Below are 20,967 nucleotides of genomic sequence, written 5' to 3'. Positions count from 1 at the left end.
AACCCCCATTTGGATATGAACTGAGGCCTGGTTTACTGTGTCAGAAGTTTTTGAGAGCGCGAGTGGGATCCCGTTCTTGAAACATATTGAATTACCGGCTTCTCCACCGGTCTCGCGCCACCCCTCAATGGATTGGGGATGCTAAAGGAGCGACTCGGACTGATATATATATATATATATATATATATATATATATATATATATATATATATATAAATATATATATATTCACTGAAAAAACCATAGGTTTCACACACGTTATAGTTAGGAATTATCATTTACAAAACCTTGCAAATTCACTTAAAAAACCATAGGTTTCACACATGTTATAGTTAGCTGTACATTTCACTCGTAAAAAACCAATGAAATTCCACGTTATAGTTAGATCAGGTAACTATAACTTGCGCGCCCACAATAAACTGCTGATGACGTCACATATTACATCACTCATGACATGGTCAGTGACATCACTCATGACATCAATGATGACATCTGAAATTACACATTGTGGATTGCGGTCGCGCAAGTTATAGTTACCTGATCTAACTATAACGTGGAATTTCATTGGTTTTTTACGAGTGAAATGTACAGCTAACTATAACATGTGTGAAACCTATGGTTTTTTAAGTGAATTTGCAAGGTTTTGTAAATGATAATTCCTAACTATAACGTGTGTGAAACCTATGGTTTTTTCAGTGAATTTGTACGGTTTTTTAAATGCTAAGTTATGTATTTTTTTTTTATTTTTTTTTCTGGTTTTTCACTGTGCGCACACCCTGCGCGCACAGTGAACTTCGCGCACCGTGCGCGCGCTGTGGGCGCTCGGTGCGCTTTGCGCACCGAGCGCCCACGTAGCGCAGTCCATGCCGTGCGCGCCTCGCATTTTTTTACACAGTAACATTTGTTTTTTTCTCCCTTGTGGGTCCTTTAATTCATTTAATAAATGTGATTGTTACTTCTTTATTTTTTTTTTATTTTTTTTTTCCCGTGTGCGTACGGTAAGCTTACCGTACGCGCACTCTGCGATTTCTTTTTAAAATTATTAAATATATTTTTCGTACTTTTGGGTCCTTCTTGGACCCCCTGACAAACACTAGGGGGTCTGCAACTCTCTTCATTGCCCCCTTTTCACGTTCCCCACCTTTGTTTCTCAGTGCGAGAGACAGAAAATGGCGGCCGACACTTCCTGATTTCGACCGATTCGAATGTTTACAGTCATGTAACCACCAATCAGAATTGAGCTCGCGCACGGCACCGTACGCGTACGGTAAGCTTACGGTAAGCGCACGGAGCGCGCTTACAGATATATATATTGATTTAAATGCTATTTTCTCAGGACCTACTGAACAGATTTACACCAAACCTACAAAAGGCACATCCTTGACCTGAGGACTACCTCTCTGCCAAATTTCAAGTAATTCTGTTCAGCCGTTCGGGCAGTAGCTCGGACTAAAGGTCCTATGGGAAAATGCATGGGGAAAACGCGTTTTGGGACCCCCCTTTTTTCTCAGCCCCCGCTTGACGAATCCCCCAGAGACTTTCAGGGTAGGAGCGGAGCGTAGCGCCCCATTAGTTTTGAAAATTTCGCGAGGATTCGTCGACCGGCGCCAAAGTTATTCCAAATAGAATGTTGCGGATTTCCTATGGAAACACGGTCCTAACTATAACTATCTACTGGCGACCGCCAGTAGATAATATATATATATATATATATATATATATATATATATATATATATATATATATATATGTATTCCGATGCGATCGTAGTCCTTTCTTGAGAAGCACCCTAGAAAGTGGCGGAGGTTACCAGCTCCAATAACAGGTACAGATGCAGTTTGTGTGGTTAGTTCATTAAAAAGCAGACTTGCGTGTTGCCTGACGCGTTTCGTATATTTACTTCCTCAAAGGCTTTACACGGAAATAACGTGCTGCGGTGTGCATATCTCCTCCCTTTTATTATCCACAATGACACACCCCTATGTGAGGTGGCTCCAATGAGTCTGTGTATGAGGCATCATGGGGGCTGTAGTGCTTGTATTCACCTTGCATAGTAGCAGTGCACAATTACTGCATGATAGAGCCCATATTGAGCCCCAGCACGTTATTTCTGTGTAAAGCCTTTGAGGAAGTAAATATACGTAATATATCCCAATAAAACACCCACAGACAGAAATGAATATGAAAATATGAAACATGAAGTTTTCTTACCCCCATAACAGATGAATAACACTAGGACATTAAAAAGGTTCGTACAACACTGGCGTGGTTATGGGAAACAATGTATTAGGAAGAGAGACTGCAAACAATTCACATTCTCCTGGTTAGTATCTGCTCCGTATCATTATGTTCCCAGCACATGTAACATTCGCCTGGTAATGTAGTGAGACATCTTAAGTGCGACGAGTATGTCCAGATGTGGGTCCTGTAGGACTTAAGCTGTTCCACATAGATGAGATCCAACAAAGCCGAAACATGCAGCTGTTTGTTTTTCTGTTCAGAGAAGATGTAGACTCATTTTTCGGCAAACAGCTCCTTTTGGGTGTGTGTCCAAACCTGATTTTTATGCATATTTAGTCCTTCACTATACTTGCACAGTGAGCGAAGAAACATGGACAGGAACTTTGCCGACAATAAATATCAGTCGTTTAATTCATTTTGAATGTCCCATGTATCACTTTCTTTAAGTGCAATTTGCATATATTGAAATGCTCCTGCATTTACCTCTATTTAGGTGCTTTTTTATGCTTCAGGCTCATTAATTTTTTCTTTCCAGCCGCTATGACTTCAAACAAATTCACAAAAAGTGTTTAAGAATTTTCTCACACTAACAAAAATAATGTATTCCTAAAGTCTGTGTCTTTCGAGAATTCTAAAACAGGTGCAATTTATAAATAAATCTCAAGGACAACATCAATTTGTAACAGATGGTCGATATCTCATTTTTTTGTCCCTTTTAATATTCTTCAAATATTTAGTTACAACTGCAGTGAGGAAAAAGAGTGGCATAGAGAAGCAAACATTTATGACATTTGGAGTCACTTCAAAATTCATAAAGGTGTTATCTAACGTACTTGCACAAGCTTCCAAAAATTAAAATAATTTGATAATAAATATATTTAGTTGAAAATAGCTGCCACTGTAACAATATACTGCACATATCTATCCAGGAGTGCAATAAATGAGTAGGGTTGATTTACTTGTATCATTATAGGGTCACTTATTTCTTTATTTTTCCTTTGTCTTCCATTTCCTATTCGTTTTAGTTTATGTGCACAGAGATCTACAGGGCAGATGTACTAAAGTATGGTTAAAAAAAAACTGGCCACTATTCACGACTAGTATTTTTGCTACAAGTATGGAATGTTATGTTTGGACCTATGAATTAATGTTAATATCTAAAATTCAGAATCCGAGATGGTCGTAACCGAACCTAACTCATTTAGGGCCATATTATCAAGGACGGCGTTAAAATTATCGCCGCTTTAGCGGCAGGAAACTGCCACTAAAGTGATGATAATGGGCTTGATAATATGCCCTAGAGAATTCCAATAGAAGCCCATGTTCCGGTGTGGACATGGGCTTCAATGGGAATTCACAAGGGCATATTATCAAGCCCTTTATCGCCGCTTTAGCGGCAGTTTCCTGACGCTAAAGCGGCGATAATTTTAATGCCGTCCTTGATAATATGACCCTAATAGTCTTGTGGTAGGTCACAAATTATGATTATCTCTGATTGTAGGGACCAAGGGAACAGTGGCCTGCTAGGGTCAGCAAACCGCCGATTTATTTTTTTTAAATCAGAAAAAAACATTCAGTCCATTTTCTATAAAAGAAAAGGGCTCTGTTTTTAACATTCACAAAGAGGGAGGGGTCCCAAAGGAACCCCGTCTCTTTTGCAAATAGCTTAGCACCCCAACTTGGGAGTTGAATATTTTTTCAACGTTTTGCGACGTGATTTCAGTCGCAAAACATTAATACATGACATATCAATTTGGTATTTGGAAGGGACACCTGCAACACCCTCACCAAATACCACATCGACATCTATTTGCAATATCATTTTAAGAGTCTGTAAACTTTACTGACTCCTAAAATAAGTTTGTAGACTAGAAAATTTATTTTTACAGTTACAAGCTTTGATTCAGAGATTTTCTGACTGCAAAAGTGGATAGTAAAATCGTCCCGAAGTGATGAAATGCTTACTAAAGTAGTGGAAATGGATCTCTTGATTCAGAACCTGTTTCCTGTGATAAAACAGCAGTAATTTAAAAAAAAGTATGATGGTTGTATATAATTTTCAGCTGTGTAACAACAATTGAGGCAATCCAAAGTGAACACTTAACCTGAGCATGGCCTCTAAAATCATCAGATAATTTAGATCCTGATCATATGAGCAGATTTATCAAGATCGAATGTCTCGCATGGCCTGCTCAATGCCTTGCCACATATGCCCGAAAAGACCCAGGAATTACTGCACGGCCCTTGGACTCCTGAACAATGTCACTTACATAATTTATATGTCACCTATGTGATATGACTTATATGTCACTTACATATGCTTAGTCTCAAGGAACTAGCTTCAATCAGCCTATGACTATTCCCCGCACCCCATGGCCGGCACCTTGAGGTGCCTGTCCCAGGGGTGAAGAGATTAACACCACCTCCCAATTCTGTATGGGAGCATGTACTACGGCCGGTTTACAGCCATAACACATGCTTCCATAGGGAAATGTCAGAATGCGAACAAACATTGTTTGGTTGCATCCTAATCAGGCGGTCAGGACCGCAGACCGGAGGTCAGTTTGTCCCGTTTCTGAGACAGTGTCCGCGCGAAATCGAAATCTGCCCCCTAGCATGCTATTATATATGCATGTACATACATGGTAAACAAAGATATGTATTCATATAGAAGCCACTTGCTGATTTTTTTTATATAGCGGGAACTCGACCCAAAGGTATTGGAGTGCTTTAAATGAGCACCACTGACATTACACGGGGTCACATGAATTTTTTAGGCACAAGGAGATTAAGGGATTTGTCTATAGTCACAGGATGATGAGCCGATGCCGCAAGTCAAACCTGGCTCCCCAGTTCCAAAATAGGCAGCTCTGGTTGTAAAGTCACATCCTCTCCCCATTGCTCAAACATATTTACTTGATAGCCTGTGACTGCAAAGCAGTAAATGTTTGTTAACGATGCATAAGTCTACATTTAACAATAATGCAAGAATTCAGAAACATAAAGCCACAACCTACTATGCAGTTAAACCCAAAATGAGAACGGCAAAGACTGCTTAGAAAAATCATTATTCACATGCCTTTCGATGTACTTTGTACTAATCAAGTTAACACCTCTGACGCAATATCTTGTTAAATGTTTGTGATATTATAAAACGAAATTGTGAGAAAAAAAATGAATGCAAATTCCATCCACGGGCTCCAGGAGTTTGGAATTGCCATATTATTTGAAGTCTTTAAAACCTTGTTTACCTCCTGCAAAGTACATGTGTGCTTTCTGTACATGAGTGGACACAAAAAATACTCAATGACCGCATTGTAAAACAAAGGAGAGATGGTCTTGGTGGTAATGCTATGATGCTGATACTCAAAATAGAGTGAGAGATTGGTTTCCAGTATATCACTGCTGTGTTTCTACCTCAGCGTTGCTAAACAACCAGTTCAACACCTCTAAACATGTTTTTTCCAGAAAGCGGCCACCTTACAACAATCCATGGAGACAAAGATTAAATGGATTGCCAGTTTCTTCTTCAGCTGTCCCAACCGCTCCGCGGTGAGTGCAACTCATGCAGCCACCACTGCTGTCTCCCTAGCCTGAAGAAGGTCAGACCGAGAGTCCCAAAGCGAAACAGCATTCACTACTTTTTTAATTAGTCCTCTCCTGACCATTGAGCCCTAAATATGAGTTATTGTTTGGGCCTGGGGATCCATGTATGACCCTGGGTTTAGTATAGATGGGGGAGGGTGCACGAGCTCTGGTTAGGCATGCTTGTCACGCTCATAATGCTTGCAGGAGCTGCAGAATCTTATTCTCAGTAGAAAACTGGTTTTGACAATGAATTCTGTCTCACAATACATACTCAGTGTTCTTCCAATGACAACAACAGCAAACGTATGTACCGATTACAAGTTCCAACTAAACAGGATATGGAATTTATTTGCACCTAGTCTAACATTTGGAGAAAAATCCTATGGAATTTGGTGGTTACTGCATCCAAATTCGCATGTCACAAAATAATGTCCTATTTTACCCTGTTAAATTCCAGCAGGTTTGACATGCCGAAATTTACCGAATGGTGCCGGCTTTATCGCGCCCAATGTTCACCAGGTACAATAAGCTATGCAAAACTTGGAATTCTATCTCATACATAAACAGGTGTTTGCACATAGTTCTGAAACTCCGGCCCATTTGTAATCAGGGCCCTAGTGATTTTGAGAAACAAAGGTTTCATAGAATGCAATGCCTCTGTGCATGCCATGTGTGTTTTACTACACATTTTTATAACAAATATCTCACTAAATTTTAATATAGTTCTGGTTTTACTCAATGCTTAACTTGCATTAAACTACACATCTCCTACTCCAGGGAATTTTGTTGCCGCTCCTTCTCCATTATGCATAGAACAAATGTGCACTGTAGATGCAAATGATCCTTCATGAGATTTCACAGGAGTTACACTGTCAACAAGTGTGACCCCTTCTTCTCAACAACATCTAGAGTGTTTATCAAGGCACTAGGGTACCCATTATATTTAGGGTTAGTCAAGTCATGTCCTCCAGGACACTCTGGAGTCTATGGCTGGTGAGGGAGCTGCATGAGATTTTGAATACAGGTCTACATGTCTTCCATCTATCAGTGCTTTTCTGCTCTGATCATCTTTCCATTCTCAGAAAGTAGGCACTGGTTCCTTTCTAACAATGATTTGAGATGTTTCTGAAACTTCTTTCGCAGAAAACTTCCCTTTCCAGTGAGGTGTGCCAGGCCTTGTGTACCTCACACTATCTAGTTGGTTTAGGGTACTCATTTTATGATGACTTATGATGGCTCTGAGAGCTGGGATCAACTTTAATCATCACCATCAAAAAGAAGTCATAATCTACTCTAGGAATCAGCCATCTTGCCCTCACCTTCATTCATGACAAGCGCGCATTTTACATGGGTGGCTTTAGCCTGAGCTTTTGGTGTAAGTAACATTAGGATTATATTGCTTAAAATTAAAAATGTAAGTGTGTTGACCTATGGGAGAGCTTCTAGTTGTTAATGACTGCCTCAGTGCAAATCTAGGCCCTTTTTGACCAGTGATCTAACGTAGGGCTGACTCTAGCACCTTCATCCTCCCTTAAAACCTCCATGAAGTATGTTGACTTTTGCAATCGAGAGCCCAGTTTTGACCACTTATGGGTTGGGACTTCAGTCTTCAGAGGCACAAGATTTTTTCAAAGAGGCAACGCAGGCATTGCCTGAGATGATTAATATTATCTAAGTGCAGAAACTAAATTTTAGTTGAGACACTACTGTATCCAAGTCTATCATAAAAGTGGAAACAACTAATGTTTATATGGCACTTGGAACCTTTTGCTGAGAAGTTCTTGGAAATGTAGGGCCTGATTCACAGAACTAACTTAAGACAAAATCCTAAACTTACTACTTTTGGTATTCACAGAAGTTAGGATTTAGTCTTAAGTTTGTCTTAAGACAAACTTAAGACAGACTTAAGACAGACTTAAGGCAAACTTAAGACAGACTTAAGACAGACTTAAGATAGACTTAAGACAGACTTAAGTTAGGATTTTGTCTTAAGTTTGTCTTAAGTCTGTCTTAAGTCTGTCTTAAGTCTGTCTTAAGTTTGTCTTAAGTCTGTCTTAAGTCTGTCTTAAGTCTGTCTTAAGTTTGTCTTAAGTCTGTCTTAAGTCTGTCTTAAGTTTGTCTTAAAACAAACTTAAGACAAAATCCTAACTTCTGTGAATACCAAAAGTAGTAAGTTTAGGATTTTGTCTGTTAGTTCTGTGAATCGGCCCCAATGTTCTCTCCATGCAACCTGCGTCACAATATCAAACATTACATTCAGCATATGGACGCATTTGCTCTCTTGCAAACAGAACGGCACTGTGAGTGCTGTAGAAGAGAAGCTTGTGAATGTCACTGTTGTTTTTCCCAAAGTACCCAGCTCTTTCCAAGGAATCAATCACTGAAAAATTACAGCAAGCCAGCAGGACACTGATATCTATTTCCTTGTAATCCTTTAATACTCCCTTTAAAGTGTTTGCTCCTGATGTGTCCAGGAATGGTGTAGCAGAACAGTCAATAATAATGGTTCGAACATCCAGCTGTTTAATGAACATGTTTAGGGTGCCATCCCCTTCCTTCAAACTCATGTTTTTCACCTTTTCTTTGTTTTTCTTCTCTACTGATTCTCTTTCTTTCCTCAAGATCTTTTTCCTCTTTGCGATTTCCAGAGCCGGGTCCAGCCCAACCAGTTTGTACAGATCTTTTTGGAAGAAAACCTTGTTAGCGTAGTACAGTGGTGCCTCAAAGCGGAAGATCTTCACATGGGGAATGGTGCTGAGGTTTTCATACTTCCCGTTATCTTCATAGAAGACAGTGTTTGGGATCTGGCCGAGCAAGGCGGAGCGAGGCCTCTGCGTGCGGCCAATAATGCATAGCATTGAAACAATGATTCCAATGAGAAGCCCCATCTCAGTACTGATGAGGGCAGAAGAAAGAACAGTGGCGCACCATACCACCGTGTCAATTCTGTTGAGCCGCCATCTTGTTGGTAGGTCTCTGAACTTCCTTAGAGCTTCTCTTAAGCTCACGATGATGATACACGCCAAGACACATTTTTGTAGCGCATAGAAGAGCGGGGCAAAGAAGAGAAGCACCAGAAGCACCACCACCGCACTGACAACACTGGAGACTTGGGTCTGGCATCCGGTGGAGGACTTGACAAGGGTCTTTGCCAACGCTGCACTGGTGGCGAAGGAGTGAAAGAAAGAGGGAATGATGTTACAGAACCCAATGGCAAACAATTCCTGGTTGGCTTTCACAGTGTAGGCATATTTCTTTGCAAACATCTCAGAAAGAGAAACCGTGAAAGCAAAGCTGACAACTGCGAGAGGGATGGCGTCGAGCGCCACACGGGGGATTAGTCCAAAATTGGGCACCTGAGGAGGGATAAACCCAGTGGGAATGGCCCCAGAGACACTTGATCCATACGTTTTGTTTAATTCACAAAAATGAGATATGAGGGTGGCAACCACAACGACTACGAGTTCAGTAGGAAGAGGGATCTTCAGTTTCGTTTTGTATCGATCACCAAGCTCCTTGGCGGTCACTAACACAGCAATGCAAATGGCGCTCGTGATCACGTCGCAGAAATTTGTTTGGGATATGTTCTGAAAAATGTTTATCCATGTTGTTATGATCATTCCAAATCCCTGGCTGCGTGGAATTTTTATTCCTAGGAGGTACTTGACCTGCGCTGTCAAAATTGTTAAGGATGCACCTGTGGCAAATCCATCCAGCATCGGCTCAGAAAGGTAGATGGATAGGAAGCCTAAATGGAAAATCCCCATGAGAACCTACAAAAACATAAACGAGAAAGGAGATTAAGGGAAAATTAAACTGATTGCATGTTTTTTTTCTTTTGTTTTAAAACGCATCAATTACTTCACATAAAAATACACTGAAATGATCTAATTCGGAACAAAGAGCAGCTATCATGAGTACTGATTTGGAAAACAAATTGATTTTCACTACTATTAATATAAATGTGTGGACTTTTAAAAATGATATAGTAAATGAGTCACTAATAAAGTACTTAAGGGAACGGTCTTATTTCATTTTAATTTTAATTACATGTACATGTTTACTTCTCACGTACACAGTCAAACGGTGGGCCAAAGTAAGACTTTTATCGAATACTAAGAGTAAATGCTGCACTAAAAGAATGTGCAGTGCTTCTAGCTTGAAAAAAATCTGCTGTTTTCGGTTTGGTAGAGACTGGTTTGTCAGATCTTTTGATGTCTATACATGATGTGCAGTGAGATGGTCACAGGTCAGTCCCCTCAGCGACTAGTTGGTGTGCGTGTCATTTGCATTTTTGATCAGTCCACATCACACATGGGATGTTATAACTGCCACTTGTGACCTACTGGGGTAGATTGATTAAGGGGTTGTACTGGGGCTCACACACACCAGTGCACAGCACCTTAAACTGCAGCAAGGGATCACTTACATGCACAAAATGTACTTTACACTGAACGTTGGCCATCACGCTACCTCCAAACTCCTTTGTGCAAATAACCTTGTAACGTATGCTAGTGGGGTGTGTTTGTGGAGAGCGAATGAAAAAAACCAGATTTTTTGTGCAAAGATACATTTTCAAAATAGTGAGATCTGGTTTGCTCCAAATCCAAACAGAAACAGGGGTCAAACAGTGTATCTCATGATAAACCTACATGTAACAGATGTGCTTTTCCCTAAAACACCCCTCCTGCATATCTGACCCTGTGCTGGTATCCATATGTAGGAATGTGCACTGGAGGTTGTATCCCCAGTTCAAAGCCTATGCTGGACAGTACAGAGTGACCTTTCAGTCACAGCGCGAGGCTCTGTGTGATTCAGAGCAACCACATTCAGTACGAGTCACTGATGACATTATCGACAAGCAACTGTGGTCGCTGTGATCTTTTCTGTTTTTCGCTGTGAAGGCCTATACCCTCCTAGTTGCAGGGGAGGTCCTTACTCAGCCCAGGGTGGGTGGTGGAGACACAAGACCCAGAATTAGATGCCCTAGAGCATGGGTACTCACAAACATTTCCCCGTGGGCCGCAAACTTTGGTCTTTGGTGTGTCCGAAGGCCATACAGATGCCAGCGGGGGGAGTAAAGTAGGTGTAGGCGAAGCAAAGCATGCATATCTAGTGGCTGTCTTCAGTTAAGGGCCTTGCTACTTCCTTTCCCTACCTGCAATTAACCTTTAAATAAGTGATTGCTGTATATTTAACATTGTTTTCCATGTCAGTGCTGAGTCAAGTAAACAGCAGCCCAGTGCTGCTGCTGCCCAGGTAGCCGCATGGAAAGGTCAGTAGGGCCGCATGCGGCCCCTGGGCCGTACTTTGAGTATCACTGCCCTAGAGGGTGTTCTCTTGTGGGGTGGATCATGAGAAAGGAGGAGTATCCTGTGTATCAGAGCTCACCCAAGGGATATTTATTAGGCGGAGTCTGCAACTGAGAATAAAGGCCATAAAGAACCCCAGTCAGCCCTCTTTGTTTTTGCCCTGCAACCATTTCCCACCACGCATCCCTAAACTTCTGCAAAACCTTGGGTTTTCTGAAGCTGTAAATTCAGAAGGCAAGGTTTGGGCACCTGCTGTACATTTAAAGGTACTCTAAGTTAACTTGGCTGTGAGTTTGGTTCTGCCTTGAGGTCAAGCGTGGCCTGAAGGTATCCTGTACCATATAGCTCTACCCTAGGGTTGCTCACATTGTGATGTCTTTATTTGTGGGGAGGGCTGTGATCAGGTGTTATCTAGGAGAGTCCTGCCTGGTTATTTGAACCAGGTATTATCTTTTCGTATCCTGTCAAAGAAGTCTATCGTTCCACTTTTCTATCGATATCGTTAACACTTTAGTTGTCACGCTGAAGCAAATTTACAGCTGTTCTTCCCCATGTTGAAATTTGGGTAATTAAGCTGGGAGATGAAATTATGTCAAAAAGTGCATGCTGTTATCTTTTACATTCCATCTATGGTATGCATTTATCTATAACATATAAAAAGTTTATGCCTCAGAGTTATCATGCTCAAGTTCAGGTTGACAATTGACTGCACCTGATATTTCTCACATGTATGATTGTTTGAATGCAATAAGCTAAGGCCACTTGATAACTATGGTAATATCCTCCACAAAAACAAAAATGTGGTTTGATGCACCTCATATACTCCAATAACTGAGATGTCAAAAACCAGGCACACCTTTGACATAGCTTAGGCAATTTAGTCAAACGTTTCAAAGCCACTGAAGCTGTAAGATCTGGTAGTGTTCAGAACAGATGTAAGGGCCCTTTGTAGGACTTGTCCTACAAAGACAATTATATGACCTACATACTTATTGGCACTTAATTGTTTGTATGGGGACTCAATGGCTGCTGAAACTACTGGAATTGTATTAGGGAGTGCCCCGTTCCCTCTTTCACTGGAGTGGGTCTGAGAGGGTGGCAAAGCTCTCAGGGCACCAAACTCAGTTACCAACATTAATGCCCACCACAAAGGAGAAGGGAATACATGGCCTGATATAGCTGCATATCTTGCAACAGGGATTTTGGTAGTCATGGATAGAAACTTGGCCAAGGAATCAAAGCCAGTGTAGATGAAGGATCTGGTGGGGTTTAGAGAAGACCCCAAGGCAGACCCCCTAAGGAACTAGTCTACTTCATGGTAGAATGGGCATTTGGCCAATCGGAGTTAGGTGTCTGCTGCACACAGGAGATGAATAGTCTGTGTTGGTTCTGAGCTGCCAGCTGGGCCACCAGGAGGACCTAGTCTTGTTTAGCCATTTTGATAGGTTATGTTTTTTGTGGCACAGGAAAGGTGCATTTGGCGTGTACAAGGTGAGTCTTTGGCTGGTTCATGTGTCCCTTCATTGTGCTGCTGTACTGATACAATGAGGGTTCTACCTGGAAAGGCATTGATTGGTTGTTGTGATGCAGTGTGAGTTGCTAGCCTAAGAAAAGCAGCCACATTAGGTGTTGGGGGAGTGGATTAACACTGGTCAACTACATGCCCTGTGGCTGACCATGTAATATTACCTACCATTGTCTTCAGTTCTAGATCTAACCTCTTTGTGTGCCTCATCTCTTTATCTGGGTCCTGAAAACAGTGCCACAAGGGTGTTCTATCACCCATGATTCCTGCAGTGGCACAAGTTTCTTGTTTCTTTTGAAAAGACTCCTTAGGTGCAGACTGAAAACAATCACTTTGAGTAAAGTACCTGGAAGCAGCATAAGGCACAGGCTGTGAGCCCGGCTGCCTGTTCTTGGTAGCCGAAAGAGAGTTCACAGACTGAAGCCTGTAGATATTGTGAATTCGGACCATGGCCAAAGTGGAGAGATCAGGGCGTGGTTAGAAGAAAAAAGTTGGGATGCATTAGTTTTATTTTCAGTTGTTCACAAGAAATGTTCTCTATTGATTGCACGTGTGTGAGGAGGCTTGATGTGAGTTTACTCATTATTTATCTATTTATTTATGTATTTAATTATGCATTTTTATATACTGCAGAGATTAAACAATGGGGCTAGAGTGCTTTATAAAAGGAATATTACATAAGGTGGAAGGTTATAATTTCACAGGTCACAGTGTTACATTATGCAAGAAGTATGGATTAAAATATTTGTTTCAGCAATCCTTGACTTCAACCAATAGGTATCGACTGGTGCCAAATGCAAGATGCAGTCTAGTGACAGTGAGGTAGAGCAATCACTCTTAAAAGGATAGATTATTGATCAAAACTGGAAAGGAGTTAGCTAAAATGTCTTTAAAAGGGAGGGACTTTCAGTTTAGTTTTAAAGACAGTGGTAAAAGTGGTGGTGTGTAAGTCTGGAGATAAAGATTTCCATAATATGGTTGTGATTTCTGAGAGAAACCTTACTATAAGATGTTCCTTTTCAAATGTTGGGGGCTCTGGCATCTGTGCTTTGGCTTTCCACGAAGATCAAGTGCTCCCAGATAGTTTGAGTTTGTCAGCCAGGTCATGTGGATTGGATGTGTGTAGGGCTTTGTGAGTGATGCACACAGGCTTGCTTATGGGTCTGGCTTCAACGGGCAGCCACTGCAGTGTGGCTTGTATTGGTGAACTATGGTTGTTCTTTTTGGCTCCATAGGCGTAGCGTGCTGCAGAGCTTAGGATTGATTTAACAGGGGTGAAATGATTCTTGGGAAGAGGAGTCAAGAGAGAATTACAGTAATCGAATTTGGATAGCACCAGCAATTGCACAAGGGTTTCAGATCTTGTTCTGTAATATAGCTGAAAATTCTCCAGAGAAAACGCAATTGATAGGGTGCATTTCTGGTCATGGTGTTAGTTTGTAATTGTAGGATAAGACTTTTATCCTGGATAACTCCTAGGGATTTGGTACCATCAACAATTGTGGGTTTGCCAATGGATGTTAAGTTTATCCATCCAGGCAGTGGTAATTTTGATGACGAGATGAGATGGTATTCGGTTTTAGAAGGGTTCAGCTTTAAGTGGTGTGAATTCATCTAGTCTTGAACTGTGTTTAGGGTGTTAGCAAGGTGCAAGATGTTGTTGGGAGAGTACAATTCAGTGGCATCTTTGTATCAATGCTATAAGAGACCTGATTTCTTAGTAACATTCCAAGATGTTCGAATTATATATTGAATAAAATCAGATCCAGATCGCCTGAGGGACCACTTGATCGAAGGCCATTAGTGTTAAGAAATAATCTTAAACTTTTACCCTCCGCGACCTCCCAAGCAGGAATGACTGAAACCATCTAAGGACTAGGAGAATATTGTGGTTTATCATATCAAAGGCAGCCAATAGGTCTAGGAGACTCAGGAGGCAGGAGTTGTCTGAGCCTAGAACACCTGGAGGAGTGCTGTTTCGGTGCTGCAGCCTTGATTAAAGCCAGATTGGTAGTCATCTAGGAGTTTGATGTCCTGGATGTGTTTGGTGAGTTAATCCACTACACATCTTTGGAGGATTGTTGCCAGTAAAAGCAATTAGAGACAAGGAGAAAGCTGCTGAGGTTGTTCCCATCTGCAGAGGGGTTTTGTTCATTCTTTAGGTAGTCAGGAATTATTCCATGGCTGAGGGAGAGATTTGCCAGTTTAGTCCAGTAGTAGAGCATATGAGTGTAAAGATCTTTGGCAATGTTACCCAGAATCAGGTCCACCTAGTGGCTGAATGGTTTGGTTTTCATGATGATTTTCAGAAAATCTTGGTCACTAAATAAGTTGAAGAGTTGTCATGTATTCTTGGATTTGCACATAGTGGTCAGGTTAGGACAGAAGTTCAACATCTGTCTTCGATTCATATTTGCAAACCAGGCTTGTCTACTGTGATAAACAGGTCTTACATTTTGCTGTTTACAATTGTAATACATGGCATTGCCTGCAAAATACTGGCCTGCACAGGTCTATAGTAAATGACTAGTAATAAGTGACCATCGAAGTAGAGGGCACCACAAGCTTCGTAGATGTGCAATGTTCAGTCCACCATCCACAGGTGGCCTTTTTTGCAGCAGTAAGGACTCATGCCTACATTCCACCCTTCACTATTCACTGAAAGTTGCCAATGACTCCAGGGATATCATGGTAACATCAGTGTTGCTATTTTCCCTTCACAGAAACTCTGGATTTTAAGTAATCGTACAATGTTACTTGCTAAGCATCATACAGGAATACAAACCATTACAAAGCAACCTTGTTGCAGAATTTGTAGAATGGCAGTTAGGGGTATGTATGCCCTCATATTCTAAATATACAATCATTCAGAAGCTCTGGTATTGTAAAACACAAGCTGGTTCACTGCTATTGCATTATTTGACAATGGAGCAGTATTAGAATTTGTATAAGAGCCTATTGTAACAGAGGGGACCGGACCACCACTGGCATAGATGCTCGCCACACATTTTTGAGGAGTTCAGAGAAACACATTTAGTGTCCCATTGAATGGACCCTTTGGCACTGCTACGGTGTGGAAAAATGTAATAGGGACAGCTGTGTACCCAATGCACAGAATACCCGCAAGTGCACCACTTCGATATGGAACATTTACACAGAGTTCTGTGGGACTCCAATCTCCACCCCAGAGTAAACCATGACAAGGACATGTGCCAGGCCCTAGAATGAACACTAATATGAGCTAGTGAAGATCAGAAATTAGGGATGGTCCAAAATCAGATATTTAGCTGGTCATCAGGTAAATAGTAATGTTATTCTACTACTGAATTGTAATGTTGGGTATAATGCTATTTGACTGATGACCAGACATATAGCAATGAAACTTTGTAATTTGACAAGCTGGAGGCTAAGTGGCAGAGGTAATGCTCTGTTTGGTGGGTAGCTAGGCCCACAGCAAAGAAAGCACATTTGTGTGGCAACAAGCTAAGAATGCAGACCTGAATATGTCTCAACTCCACAGGAAAGCACCTATATATGAATCAATTAATATACTCATTCATTCATCCAGTCATCCATCCATTCATTCATACATCCATTCACTAACTCACAATTCATTTGTCCTGCCATCTATTCACTCATCTCATCGTCCATCAAGGCACTCAGTCACTCAGAGCCCGATTCACTAAGGTAAACTTAGACTTAAGTCTAAGTTAACTACTTTTTGGTATTCACAAAGATAAGTTACTTCTAGTAAAGTTACTTGTAGTAAAGTTCCTACTAGCAAAATTACTAGTAGTAAAGTTGCTAGAGGTAACTTCCCTTTGTGAATACCAACAAATAGTAAACTTAGACTTAGATCCAAGTTTATCTTTGTGAATCAGACCCTCAGTCACTCGCTTACTCACTTACAGATCCATCTTTTTTCCATGAACTCAGTCATCCATTCCTCTACCAATTGAGATATTCTTGCATTACCAACTTATGCTTCCACTTAAAACACACACACATGCACATGCAAACATATACACTCCCCACACACACAGACACACACCCACACACACACACAGACCCCCCCCCCACACACACACACACTTTGCATCAATAAAGAAGGACCTGCAATTAAAAACTGAATTATTGGGTTTGTCAGTGGGTGCTTTTTCAATTAGGGGCTATCACTATGGGGTCGATTACGATGCCGTTCAGAAGGAATCCAAATTGGATTTGCATTTGCCGAATCCAATTCAGAACCCCTGCTTCCGACCAAATCGTACTCAGTTCCCAACAACCGATTACAATGCCTGGAAACCATTAGGGATGTCCGAATCGGTTCTGACAGGCATTCGGACAGGTCGAGTGTTTCAGAGGTGAATCGTACAGCTCTATGGACACGGTATCCGAGCGAGGGGTTACAGTAACCGATTCGGACAGCCGTTCCCATTCCGAAGCAAAACAGCTGTTGGAATCTGTCTTTGGGTGCCTGTAGAAGGCCACCCTTTCCCAGGGCAAACCCAATCGGGCCCGTGAGCATACCCAAGGGACCCCCCTTTCCAACCATGCACAGCGTGGCAGGCAGCATGGGATGCCTGCCACAGGGAGCACGATTTTCCCCAGCCATCCCTTTCTTCAATTGGAGCATTGGTTCTCATTTGGAACACAGGCTCCCATTGAAGTCATTGGGAGTCCGACCAAATAGTATCCGGAAGCATCTGGATGCATCCAAATAAGAGTCGTCTGGACAGCATTCCGGAACCGAATCAATCGGAATGCTTTCCGGACAAGATCGTAATGAGCCTTAAGAGTGCAGGTAGAGTCTATTTTTGTCAAGCTGCTTGCTGTTACTGTTGGAACAAAAGTCCTTCTCATTGTTGCAGGTTTAAATGGCAGCAAATGTTTATATTATTGCTCTAAAGTAATCATATTGGAAGAATTTGCAGTAAGTTTAGTCACCACACCTGAAATAGATATCACCCTTCTCATCAAATAAGATTATCTGCCAGGTCACTCCACATATTATAACACTGTTGAGCCATTGCAAAACATAAATATAATTTTGTCAATTTTAGTTGTGCTCTTTAATATTTATAACCTCTTAGGTGTGGTTAATACGGAAAGGCACACTATTCCTGGTGACGCTTTATAACCATTAGAGAGCAAACACTCCCCCACGACCCCATCTACCTGGCACAATGCATAAAAACCCTACACAATTCCGAGTAGTCCTGTCAAAAAATGTGTTAGTATATGGAAATGGTGGACTCTTACCAGCTTAACAAACAACCTGCCTTAACCTCTTCCATGCTCATGACGGCTCCTGGCCGTCATGAGTCACGGTGGGCGTGTGCGGACGACGGCCGGGAGCCGTCATGACCACGCCCGCGATTGGAATGTTCAGCACGCTGCGGCGGAATTTGCGCCGCAGCGAAGAGGTTAAGTTCGAAAAGTACAAGGCAATGCCGTAACACAATAAAATCCCCAAGCAAATTTAGCAAACAAATGATAATCTAATAAGCAAAAATACACCCAAATAATAAAAATCTGCCAAGATGATGCAGGAATATTAATATTGAAAGTTTTAAGGCTAAAAGTGTCCATAAAATATAAACCTCTAATGTAAAGTCTCATTTTGTAGTTGACTGGAGCAAAGGCATGAGTTTAGGTTTATCACAATGACATGGAGGTTGGATACACATGACACGTTGCTCTGTTCAAGTTTGTTACCTTTCTGACATAGTCTATGGTATTGAGGTCAAGTCTTACAGCTGGCCAAGAATCCAACACTGAAGCCGGCAAGGGTCCCTCAAAGTCAGATACATTGTTGTCAAACTCCCACTGAAGCCATTGGTTTTGATGCTAAAAGCTCCAAGCAGGACAAAGGTGGATTTCACCGACGCCAAGGGTGCTTTACCGATGTAATTGGTTTGTTGCCATGCCCTGGTCCAAGATTTTACTCACTTTTTTGGTTCTCACAATCCTCCAGTAGGGTAATGGTCAGGGATGTGGGTAGGTAGGGCTCCATGTGGCTGGATGCATCCACTGTGATATCCCAATGAACCAGTTTTAAGAAAGGCAAAAAGAAATGAGTGAGTCTAACCTGTTTTTCTTGCCTGCCTAAGGATGCGACCTCCTGGGTACGCCTCAGCACTTGGTCCAGGCTCTCCTGAAATGGAACAAATAACTAAGTCCCACTTCTGCTGCAAAATTTCTTCCTGGTTAGTCCGAAGCCCCAATGTCATCAGGGCAGTCTTTTAGGCACCAGGTCTCACTCTAGGCAAGGCTCCTGTAGGGCTTAGTCTTAAGTGGTCAGCAAGGCCTTGTTCAAGACAGGAGTCCTTCTGCTTTTTGTGTCCCTGGAACTCTCAAATATGAATCCAAACGCGTATCCTTCTGAAGGCAGTTCTAATCACTGTGTGTCCCTTGTTTATCCACACGAGTCAGGAGAGCTTAAGGGGCATATCAGCAACGGCGCGATAGAAAATTATCACCGCTTTTGCGGCTGTTTTCGGCCGAAAAGCGGTGATAATTTTATCGCCTAATTAGCAAGGTCACGCTAACGCGTGAAACCTTGCTTTAGCACACGAAATCTTAACGCCCAGCTTTGTATCTCTAATGAGATCCAAAGTGGGCGTTCCTGACCTAACATGACAGGATAAATGTCGCAAAGCGACATTTCTCCCATCATCAAGCCCCACGCTATGAAGCATAGCGGCAAGAAAAGTAGCGATAACCCCTGTTATCGCTACTTTCCTTATGCCTGCTTCAGGACTGACTTAGCCATGATATCCTATGGAGGGTGGATATCATGGCTAAGTTTGTGAGGCCCTATCAACAAGCTAACGCCACATTTCTTGAAATTATCGCTGGGTTTTCAGCGATAATCTCACGTTAGGCAGTTAGCGGTAGGATTTTTATCGCTTTTGAGATAAGCGTTACTAATAGCACGCTATCTCAGCGATAAAAGTCCACGCTAGCCGGCGATAATTATCCTAGCGCTAATTGCGCTTAGCGATAATTATCGCCGGTTGCTGTTGATATGCCCCTAAATTCTTCTTCATATGTAGCCTTCTCAAGTCCAGAAATGTTCTGAAGAGGTGGTAGTGAGGTGCACGTGTTACCCTGCACACTAGCCAGTGTGACTGAGGGATTTCTCCTACCCTGTCCTGTATAGGGGTGGGTGGAATATTTCATTCTGTTTGTGGAACTGGCAGAACTCTTGTAACATGGAAAATCAGGTGAATTCCACCAATCGCTGCATGAAGAATTGTTTTTCGTGTGGGAAATTACATGTGCTTGGGGTGCATATTTCTTAGTCAAACACAAACAAGACTAGAAGGGTCAGTTGCTGTGTTAGCATTCCCATGGTAGGCAGTAGGCTAGCAGAACTGGTGGCAGAGGAGGAATAGTTGATGTGACCCATTCATACCCATGTGGTTCTATTTTTAGAATAATATTTTGCATTATAGAACCTGGTTTTAAGACTTTCAAGTTAAGCCTAATGTTGCTTTCCACTTTTATAGTTTAAAATAGCCAGTCTTAATAGTGGAAGATGTAAACTACATAATTGCATGTCCAAGGGGAGCAGAATGCTTGCAATGGCAATCTTTATTACATTGAATGTAGATGTATCTTTCATAAGCAATTGGAAGACGATGACATTTTCGACATACACACTCTCTATTGGTTTTCAGTGGACAGAGATGGCAAAGCAAGTGGAGAGCATCTCTGAGAGTGAAGAATGTTAAGGTCCTTCGCAGCAAGGCAAGCAAAAGAAATTACTAACAAAGAGGAAGAGGAATGAATCACCATCAATTAGAGTGCACCCACCCAGAGACTCACACACTTATGCACCTTGTCAGCAGGGAGAAATGGACATCACATGCTAGGAGGAGGTAGACAATGGAGCTCCTCCTTGCCCTGAAGAAAATCTAACAGTAGTGTCTTAGGAGAAGTTCCCAACATCATCTGAGCCTGAAGCCATGTCCCCATCACTCCATAGTTCCATAGTTCCGAATGCTTCAGATGCACCTCTTTGTAAATCTCCTTGTACTCCAAGTGCCCACTGAGGCGAATAGTAGCCGAGGGAAGTATTCACTCCAGTTGCCTTTAAGCCATTCCATGTTGAACCCACCCTCTGCTCTAAATATGCCACAATGGCTGCTTTTAAGGACATGTCAAAAGTGTGATAGTTGCTGGTCAACCAGCAGTCTTTTCTGGATATGACAGATTTGATCACATGGGTGGTCTTCGAGAGATGTTAGTTCACTAACAGAAAGGACAATGTACCCTCATGACCTCTTTCGTAGC

General features: G+C 41.8%; 1 protein-coding gene across 3 annotated transcripts in view; it reads right to left on the bottom strand.

Annotated features, from left to right (window-relative positions):
• Nucleotides 1-3,223: 3,223 nt before the first annotated feature.
• The window catches only part of LOC146861960 (sulfate anion transporter 1-like), a 359,823-nt gene continuing 342,079 nt past the window's right edge, over nt 3,224-20,967 (bottom strand). For all 3 annotated transcript variants that reach the window (XM_085641118.1, XM_085641120.1, XM_085641119.1), the window contains exon 3: nt 3,224-9,602. In XM_085641118.1, the coding sequence (XP_085497244.1) occupies nt 8,073-9,602 (1,530 nt within the window). In that variant the 3' untranslated portion in view covers nt 3,224-8,072. The remainder of the gene's footprint in view (nt 9,603-20,967) is intronic.

This window comes from Triturus cristatus, chromosome 2_2, assembly GCF_964204655.1.
Source record: "Triturus cristatus chromosome 2_2, aTriCri1.1, whole genome shotgun sequence".
NCBI classification, from domain to species: Eukaryota; Metazoa; Chordata; class Amphibia; order Caudata; family Salamandridae; genus Triturus; species Triturus cristatus.
This window is presented reverse-complemented; position numbering and strand designations above follow the sequence as displayed.